The sequence below is a fragment of the Hevea brasiliensis genome, chromosome 15 (genome assembly GCF_030052815.1).
Source record: "Hevea brasiliensis isolate MT/VB/25A 57/8 chromosome 15, ASM3005281v1, whole genome shotgun sequence".
NCBI classification, from domain to species: domain Eukaryota; kingdom Viridiplantae; phylum Streptophyta; class Magnoliopsida; order Malpighiales; family Euphorbiaceae; genus Hevea; species Hevea brasiliensis.
The window spans coordinates 65,595,235-65,613,321 of record NC_079507.1 but is presented as its reverse complement, the minus strand read 5'-3'; the positions used below and the strand labels follow the sequence as shown (position 1 = coordinate 65,613,321).

At 30.5% G+C, this 18,087-nt stretch overlaps 2 protein-coding genes and 1 long non-coding RNA gene across 5 annotated transcripts; 2 read left to right on the top strand and 1 right to left on the bottom strand.

The window, feature by feature from the left end:
- The first annotated feature begins 395 nt into the window (after positions 1-395).
- On the top strand, positions 396-2,888 carry LOC110643750 (uncharacterized). Of its 2 annotated transcripts, none has more exons than XM_058136697.1 (4): positions 396-640; positions 1,415-1,485; positions 2,319-2,408; positions 2,655-2,888. In XM_058136697.1, exons 1-4 carry the CDS (start codon positions 517-519, stop codon positions 2,673-2,675), a joined length of 306 nt encoding a protein of 101 aa, XP_057992680.1. In that variant the 5' UTR covers positions 396-516; the 3' UTR covers positions 2,676-2,888. The 2 variants fall into 2 exon arrangements, with proteins under 2 accessions (XP_057992680.1, XP_021651920.2); XM_021796228.2 differs by having other exon boundaries at positions 400-640; positions 2,652-2,888.
- A 567-nt stretch (positions 2,889-3,455) lies between these two features.
- On the bottom strand, positions 3,456-6,719 carry LOC110643748 (uncharacterized). 2 transcript variants are annotated; one of them, XR_002492712.2, is made up of 5 exons: positions 5,828-6,719; positions 5,044-5,234; positions 4,733-4,831; positions 4,337-4,392; positions 3,456-3,764 (listed from the first exon to the last, which is right to left on the bottom strand). It is a non-coding gene; the product is annotated as an uncharacterized LOC110643748 (long non-coding RNA). The 2 variants fall into 2 exon arrangements; XR_002492711.2 differs by having other exon boundaries at positions 5,044-6,719.
- An 8,108-nt stretch (positions 6,720-14,827) lies between these two features.
- Positions 14,828-17,830, top strand: LOC110643773 (protein ULTRAPETALA 2-like). The gene is made up of 3 exons (XM_021796252.2): positions 14,828-15,156; positions 15,844-16,156; positions 17,606-17,830. The coding sequence occupies exons 1-3, from the start codon at positions 14,952-14,954 to the stop codon at positions 17,778-17,780; spliced, it is 693 nt and encodes a 230-aa protein (XP_021651944.1). The 5' UTR covers positions 14,828-14,951; the 3' UTR covers positions 17,781-17,830.
- The last annotated feature ends 257 nt before the right edge of the window (positions 17,831-18,087 follow it).

Sequence of the window (18,087 nt, the reverse complement as noted above, 5' to 3'; positions counted from 1 at the left end):
CATTTCGCCCTCCCATCCTTTGGAAGTTGTCCACCATAAGATTCGACGGATGGATTATTTTTATATTGAATTCAATTAAATTTTATTATGATGAAATTTAAATGATATATTAAATTTAAAATAAAAATATTATTTTAAATACGATTAAAAATAATTTAAAGAATTTATTTTATTATTAAAATATATTAAATTTAATTTAAAATTAATTTTATTATTAATATATTTTAAAAAATGTTTTTTTTTAACAATAATTCCGTTAGTGGTGTCAATTATTCTGTATAAATACTATATATATATATATATAATAATAATAATAAGATAATAAAAAATTTGACAGATAAATAATTATAATTTTAATAACCATAATAATATATTTATTACATTTTAATTAACTTTATATTCTCCAACAGAAACAGTGCTGTTTGGTAAAAAAGTTCTCTCTTCATCTCCACCTGCCACCTGCTTCTTCTCGTTTTCGCAGTTTTTCTCAACTTCCGCTCTCTAGGCTAAAGAACCATGGCAGCATGGACGGCGGCGGCTCGTCAAGCCACGAATCTCACTGGCCTTTCCTTTCCAAGAGTTGCTGCAGTTCCTCAAGCCGCTTCCCTCATTCATCGGCGCGGTCTAGCTGGTGGTGGCGGTAAACTTTTCTCTCTTCCATTTTAGATCCAAAGTTTCTCTATATGCATTCTCTAACTTCCATATGCCTAATTAATATTTCTGGGGAATCCGAAAGATTAAAGCTTGAGACCTAAAATTCTTGTTTTTGTTTCATTTTATTTTATTTTCACAAATTTACCTAGCATTTGAAAATTGAGGTAAATGCAAACACTGTATCTGCCAAGGATCATATATGCATTTTGATTGTTTTTATACATATGCCTATACCAACCAGGAGAAGGGGAAAAACAGAGGGAACAAAGAGGGTGTGTGGATTGGCTACTAACTTTTAGCTTTTTGACTTGAAAATGTATTTTCTAACTTGTAAATTACTATACAAATAATTAATTAATTATTGGTAAAATTGTTTAAAATTAACTTTTAAATAGTTTAAGCAATTTAATTTGTCAAAATGATAAAAAATTATATATGGAGTATTGTTGTGGTTGTTAAAACGAGAATGTTGTTGTGGTTGTTAAAATGAGAATAGTTTTAATATTTTAAAAAATTATTATGATTATATAGTCTTCTACTTAGTCAAAATATAATTTTAAAATAAGTAGATAAGTCATATCTTGCTTATAACTCTAGCATATTTTAAGTGGTTTTTTAATGTATAACTAAACCAAACACTAATTTTTGCTTATAAGTAGATTTAAATGACTTATAAGTTAAACAAAACACCCTTAAAGTAGAAAGAAAATTTCTGCTCTATACTTTGTTGATTAGTTTTGTACGTTTGATTTGAATGCAGATCATCATGGACCTCCCAAGGTCAACTTCTGGCAGGACCCTATGAACCCATCTAAATGGAAAGAAGAGCATGTGAGTTCTTTCTATAATCTGTTCGAGTTTTGCTTTTGCGATTATTTGGATTCTGTTAAAAACCTGAAAATATCAGTGGGTACATCCTTTTTTCATTTGACTAGACTCTTGCATATGTTATAATTATCATAACAGTATGATAATTTGGTTTATTGCTATAGCTTGCTCAATTCTCTTAAGGTTTTTTATTTTTTTTTTAATACTAAAAGTGCCAAGTTCAAAATTAGTTAAGAGTATGTTTTTGAAGTATATAAGTCAAACAAGTAGCGGCAATTGAGGCTTAAACTTTATTAACTAAACCACATTTTGCCACATATTTCTTGTCTGTTAACTTGCTATAGTTAATAGCAAGTTTTGTCTTATCAAATCTTGGGCTTGAGTAATCCTCTCAACTTTCTTATGGCAAATTGACTCTTAGATGAGCTGACTCGGGTTTAGGTTATAATTATTTTTTTTTAATTGCAAAAGATACCAATATATGTCAGGTCTTTCTTTTTGTAATTTTGCATATCGGCGTGCACAAGAGAGATAGAAACAAGCAAAGATTGCCAGTCTTCCGTGTCATCATTCTAGCTGCCCAATTAGAGATTGCATTCTGTGAGGTCATGGCCTTGCTTGAATCAAGGTTTCTATCTGTGAGGAAGTTGTTAGAGTAAAAGTGGTATAGGGATAGAACTACAGTCTCCTTGCTAAAAGTCACTACTCTTTCTGATATTACATGCATAATGATTTTTTAGATTTTGGAATTATTTGTGCACCTTTTTTGTATAATTCGTATGATTAAGTTTGTTTAATCTTATTCCTCTTGCCCATGATTTTATTTACACCTACAGTTTGTGATCGTCTCTTTAACTGGATGGGGATTACTTTTCTTTGGAGGTTACAAGTTCTTCACTAGAGGCAAGAAAGACAAGAAAGAAGAGGTACTTCATCACTAATTCATGGGTTTTGATGCTTAAATTAATTTCAATCTGGCAGCACAAGAATTGTATATTCACCTCAAAAGCCTCCACCAATTAGTGGAATCAGCTACATGAATTCTTCAATGCATCCTGTATTGGACTATAGTTTTCCAAGAGATTTTTAAATACTCAATTATTTCTTTTAACTTCAGATAAAAATTATATGATTAATCTATAATAATCATTGGAATCCTTGTTTTGCAGAAGGTTGGAGAAGCTGGGCACTAGGTTTGGAACGATGCCCAAATATATCTAGAAGGAAATCCGGGATGAGGATGATTTTCATTGGTTGTCAAGACCCTCCAGTTTGTGACAGTTTTAGTTGTACATGACTCCCAAGTGGATGATGAATATTGGCTTTTTCTTGTTGCTGTTTTGATACTTCAATGTAACCGATACCTTTTCCTACATTCTAAATAATAAGTAGGACACTTTCTGGTAGACACCTTGATAAATCTTCACTTGCAGATAATTATGCATCATTGCAGCATGTGGGATTGGTTAGGTGTCACTACCAACTGCAGTTTCTTCTTCATCATAATACTGCTTCTTAAACTCACAGTTTGGAGCTTTTCCTCCCTCCTTTGCCAATTAAATTTCACCCTGATATATTGAGAAATTCTCTTAAACAAATCCTGACCTTGATCACTATGAATCTTGTCGAAAATGATGGATTGTTTAGAATTTTCATGAATCATGATGTACCAATATGTGACATTATATCTACCTGTATCATTAGACAGCCTTGTTTGTTAAATGTGCTTTGCTTGTTACAAATTTAATTTTTCTCTTGTTTTTCATTCTATTTATTTTGGTAACACTGCTAATGACTGGATACATTACCAGGTAATGTATATATGGGCTGGAATAAACTGGATGCATGACCCTTGTTTCTTCATTTAAACTGTCTCTTCATTATAAGCATCTACGCAAGGCAAGATAACCAAGGATAGATTTCGAAAGTCTTACTCAAAATATTCAATCATAGATGAAAGTTGAAACTCAAAATGCATAATGACGGCAATTTACTAGTCACAAAGGACAAATTAAAATCGAACCAAAATCTGCCTCAGCAGCTGCTTCAAAATAATCTCTAGTTTTCGTCCTAAAACTTCAGAACAAAACGAGCTCAGAGAAAATTAACAAAATATGCTAGCAAAATATACAGGCAACAGTCTACAGAGATATCGTAGAAGATACAGCATTGCCAGAACTCAGTGTACAACTGCATTGTAACTTGGCTTATCCACTCTCCATGATGATAGCCGTGTGCTCAGGGTTGTACCAGTTGATCATGACAATGTCCTCGAGCATCACCTGCTCATTAACTTGGAAAATAAGTGAGAAGGATATGAATAAAAATGCAAACTTCCACCTGCTGGAAGAGGAGGGATGAAAAGAAAAAGGGGAACTAAAAGGGGAAAAGCAGAATATTTTGACAAGGCATACGCTACGACTATCCATTGCGTCAATTCATTCACTGTTCTGTTACTTATGTAATGGTAAATCATCGATTAGAATTCAATTATTTGCTATCATTCCACAAGAACATAAACTCATTTTTTCCCCTTCTCCCTTAAATATTGCTCACCATTCTGATTTCATGCAAAATTTTATTCTTACCTAGGCATTCCAAATTCCAGTCACTACTTCAGAAAACCATTATCTGCGGTAAACATTTTAGGTTCCAGAATTGCCGCTATAACTACGTAATGACCAATGAGCATGAAGCTTCAAATTAACAAGGTTTTTTAGTCTCCAGAGTGAGAAAGTTAACTACACATATGAAATAATTGAAGCCCATAATTGGTCTACATTTATAGCTATCTCGTCATTAGTAAAATTGAAACGTGGCCTATAGTTGCAGTTAAAGAGTCATTGTTACAAACCATTAGCCTGCATCTTTTATTTCTGCTTCAATGTCAACAACTGAAGCAGTCCTTTCCTGCAGAAGCCACAGTAATGTTTCAAAATGTATGAATCATTCAACATTGACGATAATATAGAATAGAGAAAGATTAGATATCTTAGCAGCAAAGTCTAAAGTATAAAGGAAGTTAACCTCTACCTGACTGAGAAAGGGAATCCAGTTGAGATAACAAATTTCAGTAAAAGATGCAGAAAAGCCAGTTAGGGAACTGTACCTTACTAGTTATAAGATGGTGATTAACCAACCCAATTTAAAATTAATTTTATAACGTCAGATGCAAGCTAACAAGAAATTAATTCAATGCATATCATGTATCATTTATGAAGGAAAAAGAAACAGATATTCCAGGGTGAACCTTTGTTGGAACCACCAGAGAAGTCACTAAATGCTTGTCCAAATATTGCTGAACTGTTGGAGAACTTAACAGAATACCTCACAAACTCATCTTCCACCACTGAAATCCAAAGGAAAATATCATAAAACACAAAAAATGGCAAAGATATCGTGGACTCCTGTGTGCTTTTACAGGTTGATGAAGGAGGTACTACAGGGTATAGCCATTGAGACAACTGTAGTGATAGATCAATAGAAAACTAGAAGTAGATAGACAAAAAGCCAAATGAATGAAAAAGAATATAAGAAGGTGATGCAAGAATTGGCTTTCACCTGAGAATGGTTGACTGCAAAAGGGGCACAGCTGCAATTCATCATTCAGAGTTGATCTGAAAAAGTTAGCATTATTGTCCAAGGTGAATGACTCGCAACGAAAAGCTATCCCATAAAGGTTTCTATAAGTTCAGTTAGTATCATTGGGGCCCGCCCTTGAAAATTTGCAAATCATTTCCACAATTTGAGCACTGCACTTACACAAGAAACCGTAAGGAGAAAAATCAATTATGAAAGCAGAAGCAAAAGAGCTATTTGAGAAACCCCTACATTCTTGAGGAAACTCATATTCCATTACGGAGGTAGGCATAGACGCATACGCATATGCATGCATATATGTATACAAATCAGAAAGATTTTATAAAATAATATTTAAGAAAGAAATAAATGCAACTGAAATGTTAAAGAAGCCCCAGAGTGCCTTGAAGTATATCCCGTCCTACACACCAGAGAAAAGCTCCCAAACCAACAATAGGTATTAGTACTGCCAGGAGCAGCAAGAAAGCATCCGTCAATTAGATTTAACTAGGCATACTGAAACCATTGCCAACTCAAGATACATCCAAGTTTGACTACAACAATATGAGACAAAGATAATGCAATATTGTCTAAAGCTGTGACAAATAGAAAAGCATAAAGAACACTACCACATTACAGCAGCAATAACTAAGCCTTGATCCTAAACTAGTTAGGATACCACATTAACCTGGATAAAATCTAAAAACTGAGAAAACCGACGAAGAATTAAGAAGCTGATTAATTCTTAAGTAAGATAAACACAGACCATATCAAAGCAACTTCTCCATATGCTCCGCATAGTGCAATGAACTTGGCGTATCACCTAATACATCTTATAAAGTTATGAGAATATAGCAATTGGTGGATCAGAAACCAACTATATTTTCAATAGTTATCACTCTAAAAATGGAACTCGGTAACAAAAAAATTTGGTAAACAAATCATTTCTATATTGCATAGCATTTCACTTAATAATCGACAAATAATAGGAACAACTGAAAGCTCTAATTGTGAATGCTTAAGCCTTGATATAATCATTCACATACAACAGATAATAACCAAACAAAGAATGGCTCGAAAGGCTTTCTAAAGCTGAAGAAACAAGCAGAGACAGACAGGAATACCGAAACAGAAATAACAACGTCCAAAACCAAGCCAATAGCATCAGAAATCCAACCAAGCTGCCCAGTCATTGAAAGGTTAGTCAAGCCACTTGCCAACGCAACATTACCCAGAAGTCTAATAGTGCTACTGTTATCTCTCCCACCACCATCACCAGCAGTAACCCAAAGCCCTGATTAAACCTCATCAATATCACCCTCCTCTTCCTCTTCCACCCCTCATCTTTTACCAAAATCCCATCATTCCTCCTCAACACTTGGAATAAGCTCCATTCTCTCCAAAGCCCCTAAATTTAGACCCGTTTCGATTAAAAGAATCAATCTTTGAACTTGGTAGAGAGTGAAAATAAATGGGTTTTTTGCAAATGCCATCGCGAAGAGTGTTTAAGCTTTGAAGCAGAGAATTAATGGCAAAAATGGTAAATTTGGGTAGAATCTACAACACTGGTGATGGATAGTGCATCGTTCATTTCATAGTTCAACGGAAACCAACCAGAATTTTCAATTATAAACAAAACGGCGATAACACAGGGTATGCAATAGTTAGCAATGGATTCTATTAAATATTAACGATCTAAAAGTGGGTTAAAAATAATAACTATTTAGTAATTGTTTTAATATTTATTAATATCTAATTAATTTGTTATTCTATGTAAATTGCTAAAAAATCACAGCTCTGTCTAGATATTAGAAGGGTGCCACGAGTATTCCGAATGACTTGGTCGGACCATTTCGTATTTTTCTTGTCCAAAATAAAAGCTTATTTATATTTGCTTAGTGAATATATTTAAACAATAATATTCGATTTGGCATCATGCATTTTTTGATTCTTCGGCACTCTCCTTGTATTCAATCCTAATAATCTGTCTGTCAACTACTTATCTTACCCATTCTCCCAAGTTGATTGATCTAGGGAAATTTGAATGGGGCATTTACTCGCTTTAGTTGAGTCTCCCTTAATGATCCTTGTATTGTCACTAAACTTTTGCCTAAATACACACTCACTCACATACATCCATTGCATATACTTGTATATATTTTTTGTTTTTATATTTATTAAACACATATATAAGTAAAATAACTCACTATAATTTAATGAGAGTAACCGATCTATTATTATCCCTACCCTTACGAGTAGGGGGAAACTGCTCCTCGAATTGAAGGGTGACATTCTCGTTCTCCCCTTTAATTTCGGGCTATGCATAATTTTGTAGTGTTATTTGTGTGTTGGTTTGTAGATTTTGTGATCCATGGTATGGGAGCTTCTATAGATCTACATGTGTTTGAAGATTGATAAATATGCTTATAGGGGATCATTCTGACGGCAACAACTCAATGGATGAGAGGGTACTGATATAATGTTAGTCATCGATCTGTCTAAGTTATAGGAGATTGAAACACTTGAGATTTGACATCATGTGTTTTTCGATTCTTTGGCACTCTCTTCACATTTAAGCTTGATAGTCTGACAGTAGTTCACTACTTATCTCACCCATTCTCCCAAGTTGATTGATCTAGGGAGAATTTGGTGTGGCGTTTGCTCGCTTTAGTTTAGTCTCCCTTAATGATCATTGAGTTTTATTTGCCCTACCCCTCCACCCCAAATTGATAACCAATACTTGTGAGAAATTATATAATGAATAGGTTATTTCATGTAGAATCTATACGAAATGGCAAACCAATCATAGAGTAACAATTAAGCTAAAGTGGATCTCATAAAATTCAGTTTTATTTATGTGTTACGAACAAATTTCTTTTTCTAAATGATAACTGTTTTTTTATACTTAATTTTCTTTACATGATTAGTTTGCCATTCCACGTCGAATGATGACATGGAATCCTTGAGTTTTATTTGCAGTAACCAATGCTTCTGAGAAGTTATATAATGAATAGGTTATTCCATGTAAAATCTTATATGAAATGACAAATCAATCATGGAGTAACAATTAAGCTAAAATGAATCCCATAAAATTTAGTTTTATCCATATGTTAAAAACATATATTTTTTTTCTAAATGATAATTATTTTTTTATGCTTAATTTTCTTTACATAATTAGTTTGCCATTTCATGTCGAATACTGACATGGAATCACTATGCTTCTTTGCTGCTAGGGGCATTTGGCGCCACCTCCCTTCTCTGGTTGCTGATGATGTGGGTTTGGGTGTTCCACCTTGATAGTTCTAGGACTGCATATTCTTAAGGTATGGACTCTTTGTTTTATGGACTTGGGTGTTGTAGTTTGTAGATAGGCTTCTATAAGTGGGCTTGAGTCGTGTAATCCTATGCTTTCTCAATGGAATATTACTTTTCGTTAAAAAAATTTTTTTTGCTTTACTTGTGAAATACCTGCGGTAATATAATGAGATTGATAAAATTATCTATGGTTAAATTTAATAACGACAAAATTGTCTTCTATATTTGATTGACTAAAAATAATATAAAAACTTATTATTTTTCAAAAATTTTTTAATTTGATTGGTTAGATTAATTTTCTATTTAAATTTAATTTTTTTAAAATTATAAATATTTAAAATTTTTTAATTTGATTGATTAAACGAATTTTTATTTAAATCTAAATTATATTTAAGGAATATTTTTTAAGCTAGAAAGAATAGGTTAGATTAGTTTCTATTTTAATTTGATGGGTCAAATTAGTTTTCTATTTAAATTTAAATTGCTAAAAAAATATAGATATTTAAAATTTTTTAATTTGATTGATTAAATTAACTTTTTATTTAAGTCTAAATTGTACTTAAGGAATATTATTTAAGGTAGAAAGAATAGGTTAGATTAGTTTCTATTTTAATTTGATGCGTTAGATTAATTTTCTATTTAAATTTAAATTGCTAGAAAAATATAGATATTTAAATTTTTTTAATTTAATTGGTTAAATTAATTTTCTATTTAAATATAAATTGTATTTAAGGAATATTATCTAAGTTAGAAAGAATAAGTTAAATTAGTTTTCTATTTTAATTTGATTGGTTAGATTAATTTTCTATTTAAACTTAATTTACTAAAAAAATATAGGAATTAATTTTTTTTTTAATTTTGATTAGTTAAATTGATTTTTTTTATTTAAATCTAAATTGTGTTTAAGGAATATTTTCTAAGCTAGAAAGAATAGGTATAGTATTTCTAGCAACAAATATATGAATTCGTCGCTAATAACATAGTTTAGCAACAACAAATTTGTCACTGATATGTATCAATTTGTCGCTAATAATTCATAGTGATAAATATTCCGTCACTAATAATTTTTAAGAACGAGAGTTTATGCTACAAACTAAATCCAGAAGTAAATTCAATTTCTAATATTATTATAATTAATTGATACAATACGCTCTAAAATACTTGACATTTAGATAATTCAACCAGGCACCTAACTAATTAAGGTCCAAACCAACCAAGAACAATGGATAGGAGCTAAGGACAAGCTCAGGTGATTGACTCGCATGGCTCGCTCAACTGGATAAAGATCTAAATTCAATATGAATGGAATTTTCAGAATTCCACCGTAACAATGATTTAGACTTCTATTTTAAAAAGACTTTCTCCTAAATAGGAACCTTCTATAATTACATTGATAGCCTGAATAGGAGTTTGCCCAATGATTATAAAAAGGAGACAAATATATATGTTTCTTGAACAATTTTATTCTCTCTACCTTTATTCTTAAATCTCTTTACTGACAAGTATTAGAGAAGTTGGCCACTCAATTCCTTTTTTTTTTTTTTTTGTGTGTTGCAGGTTCATATTCACAGAGATCTTCAGGTAGCATCATTACTGTTGATGAATTCTGATATAATGACTGTAAATTTTCTGAAGCAAATTGATTCAATTCCTTTTAGTTAATGTATTACCAAGTTTGATATTATTTTTCCCATATATTTTTCCTCAAAGCATCTATTTTTCAACACAAATATCTTAAATTAAAATAATTTATTTTACTCATATAACCTATTGTTGCAAACATCTCATAATTTAACACGCTTGAAGCAATATTTTACCAAACTTATTATAAAAATAAATTCTAATAATATAAATTTTGAATAAATAATTAATTTAAAATAAATAAAAGGAATTGATTTTATCTATATTTATAATTATTTTTTAACTAAACATGCAAATTCTTTTTTAGTGGCATTCTAAACTTTAATTTTAGAAGTAGAGTGAAATTTGCATCTAATAACGTGTGAATAGTAATTTAAGTTGGATAAGATTGCCCCACATCTCAGTGTATACATTCAATTAATCCATAAAAATCATATTAGTTAAAATCATGATAAATATTATATATAAATATATACTAATAACTTTTAATTCATAGGTAAAAATTGTAGATTTTTATTTAATTTAAAGGAAAAAAAAACATATGCTAAATTCTAGCGCCATGTATGGGAATTTAGCATATGTTTTTATTTTTATTTTTTCCTTTTCAATTAAATGAAAATCTAAAACTTTTTACTTATCAATTAAAAGCTATTAATATCTATATATTTATATATGATATTTGCTATAATTTTAACTAATATAACATTTATAGGTTGATTGGGTGTATACACTGGAGTGTGTGGAAGTCTTGTCCAACATAAAACACTATTCAATCATTATTAGGTGTGTATTTTCACTCGACTTGCTGCTTATGTAATTTTGTATATACTAAAAGTATAATTAGAAATATAAATATCTAATGAATTAAAATAAAAATTTAGAATGCCACTAAAAAACAATTTGTATGTTTAGTTAAAAAAATAATTATAATTTTTAGATAAACTCAATTCCATTTATTTATGTTAAATTCATTATTTATTCAAAACTTAAATTATTAGAATTTATTTTTATAATAAGTTTAGTAAAATATTGCTTTTAAGTTTGTTAAATTATGAGATTTTTGCAACAATAGGTTGTATAAGTAAAATAAAGTATTTTAATTAAAGATATTTGTGTTGGAAAATATGTGCTTAGAGAAAAAACATAAGAGAAAAAATAATATGAAACTTTGCAATCCATATTAACAAAAGGATCATTGAATGCAAATTTACCCCAAAAATTTATAATCAATATTTCAGAATTCATCAGCAGTAATATATATATATAAATGTTAGTCACCATATTGTGATTATTTTCCTATTGGACATATTGACAGTCTCAATTTGGAATTGGCATCATGAATAATCAAATTGGAACAAGACCTTAAAAAACTATTGATAATTTGCAAAGAAAGTTTAATGAAAACAATAAATAAATAAGTGAAAATCTAATGCAAATAATTAAGTATGCCAAATGATTTTTTTTTTAAAGAAACAGAATTTTCAATTTTTCAAATTTAAAAAATATATTTGATATATATTTAGAAACATTTTAATTTCTTAAATAATGTATCTAACCTTCTTTTATTTCTTAAATTTGGATTCATAGATAACTTAGTAAACAAATAGATATATTACGAACCTTGTCTATTAATTAAGATTTATTTAATTTGTACTCATAAGATATATTATCTAACAATATAATTTCTTTAATTCAATTATTAAAATATTGACATCCCCGTTTTACTATAGTCTTAGTGTAATATGCGAAACTAATCTTCATGCATATCCTTTTTAATATCATGATTGATTGAAGATTTAATAAAAAAAAAAGGGTTACATCCAATTGCATGCACTAACAAATTTAATGATCATAGAATGTGAAAAAAGAAAATAAAACATATCAAAAAAAACATTGCAAAAATAACAAAATAGTTAATCTGAGGCAACTTTGGACAGTGTGAGCACACAGTTGGAATTCAAATTTCTTTATTTCCCATTTTTGTAAATGAGATAAATTTGAATAAATTCTTGAGGTGGAGTTGTTGACTATGCTAAAATCTAACTTTCTTTATTTTGCACGATATTTAATTTGAGTTATTATCAGACATATTCGGTCGCATGAAAACTATCATAATATATTAGAGAAAAAGATATAATATGATTGTGATTTAGTATTATTAACCTTTTGTTATGCACGAACGGATATCATTAGGACACGTATAAAGAAGAGATTCGGCACGATGCACTCTAACAATGCTACTCCTAGGTCCACTAGTTTTCTTGAACATCTGGAAATCATGCCAAGAAGGTAAGTAAATGTGAATATATCCTGGCAGGTGCAGAGCAAATTGTTCAAACCTAGAAGGATTCATTGTATTAGTGAGAATTTAATTCAAGTTCTATTTAAAGGGACCATTCCTTCTCTTCACCCATGCACTGAGACATTGTGAGGAACCCATCACAAAGCCTAGAATTGAGAGAGATTTTCTTTTGCTTGTCAAGAAGTTCTATTGAGAGAGTGAAAGGTATCAATCCACAAAAACAGTTCAAGCAAAGCTCAACACTCAGCTGTTTTTGTTGAGAATGGCCCAAGGTAAATTTCTATTGAATTAATTTGCTTTTCTTTTCTTGATTTTATTATCGAAGATCCATTGGGTGCATGTTATAAAGAAGAGTAGTATTGTGGAGTGAAGTGCATGTGCTTGTGTTACCAAAATTTGAAGCATATATATCTAGGACTAGATTTCCCCCTTCTATTCTTTTTTCTACGAAATTCTTTTTTTTTTCTTTGCTTGTAATTTTTGTACCAAAAAACTTTCTTTTACCTTTTTTTTTTTCATTTGGGCAATTCAAAAAATTGTCTGTTTTATATCTAAAGCGCTAATGACCTTATATTCATTCAAACTTTCTTTCCTTATTCATATTGAATTTCACTAGAAATTATAAGATCAATAAATAATCTTAGGGAAAAAAAAATAATTTAGTCACAATAGCGAAACTATTACCCTTACTATACTTGCGAATATATATGATCTCCTTCCCTGTAATCTTTGTACCTATTAGTAGGGATAGCAGGGATGACATCGGATTGATTTTATTTTATTTTTTATATTTAATCTAATTAAACCTTATTAATTCAGGTTTAATTAGTATATAATTAGATTTAAAATGAGTTAAAATTTAATGAATAATACTTATATCGGATTCAAGCTTTATTTGTAAGATACTCGTTACTGAATTCATTTATATAAATAAATAATTAAATATGATATATATTTTTATAATAAAATTAATAAATTTTTATGTAATATATTTTTAATAAATAAAATTTAAATATTTTATATAATTATAAAATTTTAAAATAAAAATTATTAAAAAAAATATATTTTTTTATATTGATTATCAATTAAAATATATAAATCTAAGCGAGAGTTCAATTACTATTCAAATAATAATAATAATTACATTTAGGATATGATTAAATAGTTTAAAATAAAATTTAATTAAATTTGAAATGAGTTTGAATATTATAAATATTAATTAGATTTAAATTTTTTCTTTGGTATCTTACTCTTGCATCCCTGTTAGCAGTGTGATTTATGGACCAAAAGGAAATTTTTATGTAGATTTAGTTCACTATGAATCCAAGATATAAGATATATAGTGATATCTACCTATTAAATATATGGTTTACCTATTAAATATATAATCGTATATATTTATGTATTAAGTTTACGGTGAATCAAGTCTAAAAAAAAAATCATGAACGAAATTATTTTCTCATTTTTATCTAACTTTTTAAATAAGAGTTGGATCTAAGTTTCACTGAAACTCAAATAAGTTTTCTAAAATGATTACATATTTCAATTTTCTAATATTTGAAGGACAAGCCAACATAATAAATATCAAAAACTTGGTTTAGTATTAATATACCATATACCATAAAATTGTTTTTCATTTCAATGTTATTTGAATCTAAATCTTTTACATTAAAATTTTTAAATTCAAATTTTTTAATTTAATAAATATCAAGCCGAAGAATACATATATTGATCCTTATATACATAGTATTGAAACTTATTTTCTTAAAAATTGAATGCCAGATAGTTAGTTTCTGTTTTATTTTTTGTCTTTCTATTTGTTGTTAGCTTTTATATAGTTTGCCACACATATGTACTTAGTAAATAAAAACAAGAAATACATGTAAACATTGCGCATAGATACGTGTGTATACATGTGTTCAATTTATAAATGAAATAAATTATATTTACATACTGAAAAAGCTTTAGATACTTCTATATTAAAGTTTTATGAGGTTAAAAACATCAATATTTGGAGAGGCATCATGATGTTAATTATCATTTACAAGAACTGCAATATTATATAGAAAATCATCTACATGTGGGATTCAGAGATAATTAAGACAAGAAATTAAATGCGAGAAAGAACAGAGATAATTTGATGTATGCATTATATATTAATGAGATCTTAAGTTTCATAGTATAATAATATATATAACTCAAGGAAGGAAATTAAAATTGAAATTCATGCGAAAATATATAGCAGAAATAGTATAAAGAGCTGCACTTAATATGAAAACTAGTTCTCTCCTAAAAGTTTTCCAAAGGGATTTTCCCTCATATGACCAAAATCCACTTTTCTTCTGAGTTAGATATATATTGTATAGATAGATATAGCATGCAACCAAAGCCAAAAATCCTTCAGACACTTGTTTGTCAAGCTTTGGATTCTCTCTCTGTTCCTCTCATCTTTTCCACGTTTTGGCAGCCCATGTATTGCTTCTTGGCACCTCTTTGAAAAGTGGGTTTCAGTTTCTTTATACACCCAGATGTGATATATACAACTTTTAGAAAACATCATATATTTCTAAGTTTGCTGCAAGAAATCTTTACAGGGGTTTTCTTCTTGATTAATTTTTTAGTCGCTGCAGGAATGGAAATTGAAGTTAGGATCAGCGAAGCCCTTTTTCCTGAGAACGAACTCAAAGACATGGTTGGATTCAAGAGAGGACCCGATTACGTTGAAGTAAAGTGTGGATGTACGAGTAGGAAGTACGGCGATGCCATAGGAAACCTTAGAGTTCATGCAAGTGGTCAATTTCTGATAACCTGCGATTGTACTCCTGGATGCAGGGAGAGTGAGTATATCTTGCCGAATCCTTTATCCTTCCTTTTCATTTTATTCTTTTTAATGGGCTTGGTTTGTTCAATTTCAATTTTGTTTAATGGTTTTTTTTTCATTTTAATTTGGTAATAAGTCATTATGCAAAATCTGTTGCTATATATATATATATATATATATATATATATATATATAACCTTCCGCACCACAAGGCAGGCAAATTTCCGATCACTAGACAACTAAGGAGTTGTTCATTAATTGATCATTAAGAGGTCAGTTCAAAGTTTATTTTGGTGGTGAATTCTATCTTTTAATTTGAGGGTGTATCGATGATAAACTCATTTGTTCTCAATAATGAGATAGCGATAGCATCCATAGATATTCTGGGAAATATCTATGGATGCGATTACCTTGTAAAGACATATAAAAAAGAAAAGGTTGATGCCTTGAAAAAGAGGTGAAAGCTTCAAAACTTTATCCTCTTGGCTCCTCGGCTCCATAAGTAATTCTAGTTGTTCTCTTTTTCGATCCCTTGATAAAGATAGAGAATAATTTCAAATCTTTTTTCTTGGACATTATCTGGATAATATGTTTCTATTTGATTGTTTCCTGAAAGGACCTATTTAGACCTGACTGACACAATAGGATCCTGATGAATATATAATAATATCTTCATTTTTACTGACCAATGAAATTTATACAGAGAGATTCACGCCTTATGATTTTGAGAAGCATTCAGGGAAGGAAGGTAGGATCAAATGGCCCAGCCACTTGTGGGTGCTAATGAATGATAAAAAGGTGCCACTACGGAAAACCCCATTGCTCAAGTATTACAAGCATGTGGCTAACGGAGCAAGTGGGTCGATGAGACGAATACGTCATCGTGATGAATTCATTCAGTGCTCGAGATGCAAGAAAGAGCGCAGGTTTCGCCTGAGGACCAAGGAGGAATGCAGGATCTACCATGATGCTGCGCTTAAGAAAAAGTGGAAGTGTGCTGATAGGCCTTATGACAAGTAAGTACCTAAACTCTCTCTTATTACGAGATAGACGCTCTGATTATTAAACTACTAGTTTTACCAAATAAATTTTTATTTTCTTATAATTCTATAACTCATCTTCTGAAGATATAATTCTTATAATGTACATGGAAAACTTTGAAAAGGAACTATTACATATATTCTAATCGGAGTATTTCTAGGCCATTTTTAAGATGATCGAATTATAGAACTCGATACATATATTCTAAATGGAGTATTTACTTGAAATTGAAGTCTTTCTTGGTTGATTCTTTTTGCTGATTATATATGACAAAGTCAAGGTGCAATTATGGCTTTAATTTTTTTTTTTTGATAAATAAGATTTTTATTAATAAAATTTCAGAAAAAACTGAACATGTAGAATCATAACTAAGCCCAGCTATCAGGCTCCCCAAAACACTCAATCTAGACGCCATATGTTAAGTGAAAAAACCTAAACTAGAGAACAGAAGCAAAAAGACATGAGTTCTACCGACTTATGCTAAAGATTCAACAACAACCAGCCACAAAAACTGCACATCCACAAACAATAAACAAAAACAAAAGCAGATGGAACCAGACAAGAAAACGTAACAGATTAAAATAAACAAGATGACATCGCCGAATCACGAGGAGACTGTCAAAAGGACTCGACAAAATGGTAGCTATGTCGCCAACACCCCAGCAAGAAAGGGAGCAAGAATTTGGAGGAGTTACATAGCTGCAATAAGGTCCTCATCCCGATTTAAGCCTTGCTTTGCAAAGAGTCAGCTACTATGTTAGCTTATCCTAAAACATAAGAAAAAGAAATCTCAACCAAATAGCTTATGAGGTCTAAGATTGAGTTCACAGTGTAGTGAAGTCTCCACGGGGCAGAATCTAGATTTTTAATCCATGAGATTGCGTTCTTCGAATCAGATTCAATGATGATTGGAGAGGAACAACACCCTAGCTCTGACATAGAGACTGACAGTTCAACAGTTTTAGAAATGGCCATTAACTCTGCATCATTAGAATCTAGAATACCAACTGGGCAAGAAAAAATGCAGCGAAAGAGGCCATTTGAGTCTCTAAGGACTCGTCCAATGGCACTTGGGCCGGGTATTCCCAATTCATCAAACTTTGACATGGTTTAGAGAGTTATAAATTGAGCATATGAATATTTTTTTTTAAATCTATTTTAAATTTGCACCTTTATCTATTATTGCACTTGTTGCACCTTTTTTCCAATTTACTTTCATCTATCCCTGCACAAACTGCAGCTTTCTTTGCTTGCATCTCTTCCTGAATTGTTTGTATTAGTTGTGCCATTTGCACCAACTACACTTCCGCCTCTCCATTCACCTGTATCTTTAGACATGCAAGTGCTAGCACAAATCCTGTAAATCATGTAATTTCCAATTAGAAATCGCCACTTATGGTCATTTTTGTATGTATATTATGTAGAATTACCTGCAAGGATGATGAAGAGCGCGCCAGCCGCAAGAACAGCAGAAATTGTCCTCGGTTACGGACGTGCCAAGGCTGCACTACTTGCGTCTGCTTTGGGTGCTTCAAGTGCAGGTTTCTTGACTGCAACTGCCGCACTTGTATGGACTTCATGCATAACGCCGAACCTTAGGGTTTTCGTTCCATTTAGAGTTGTCCCCAGTTGCCCCAAGTGCACTTAAAAGAATTTCACCGAGAATAATTTTTAAGTGTTTCTGTCGTGTATTCTTAGGTTATTTCAAACTATTGCTTGCTGTTTCTCAATGAACAATGGTGTTTGACATCTCATCAATAATTATACATGCAATTTACCATATTATTCAAGCATAGTATTTAGAGTTGGCAATAAATAGGATATCTATAGAAATCACCTCATCCCATGTCTAAACCTGAAATTATTAACTGATCCCAATTAGTTTTTTTTTTTTTTGTAAATCAAC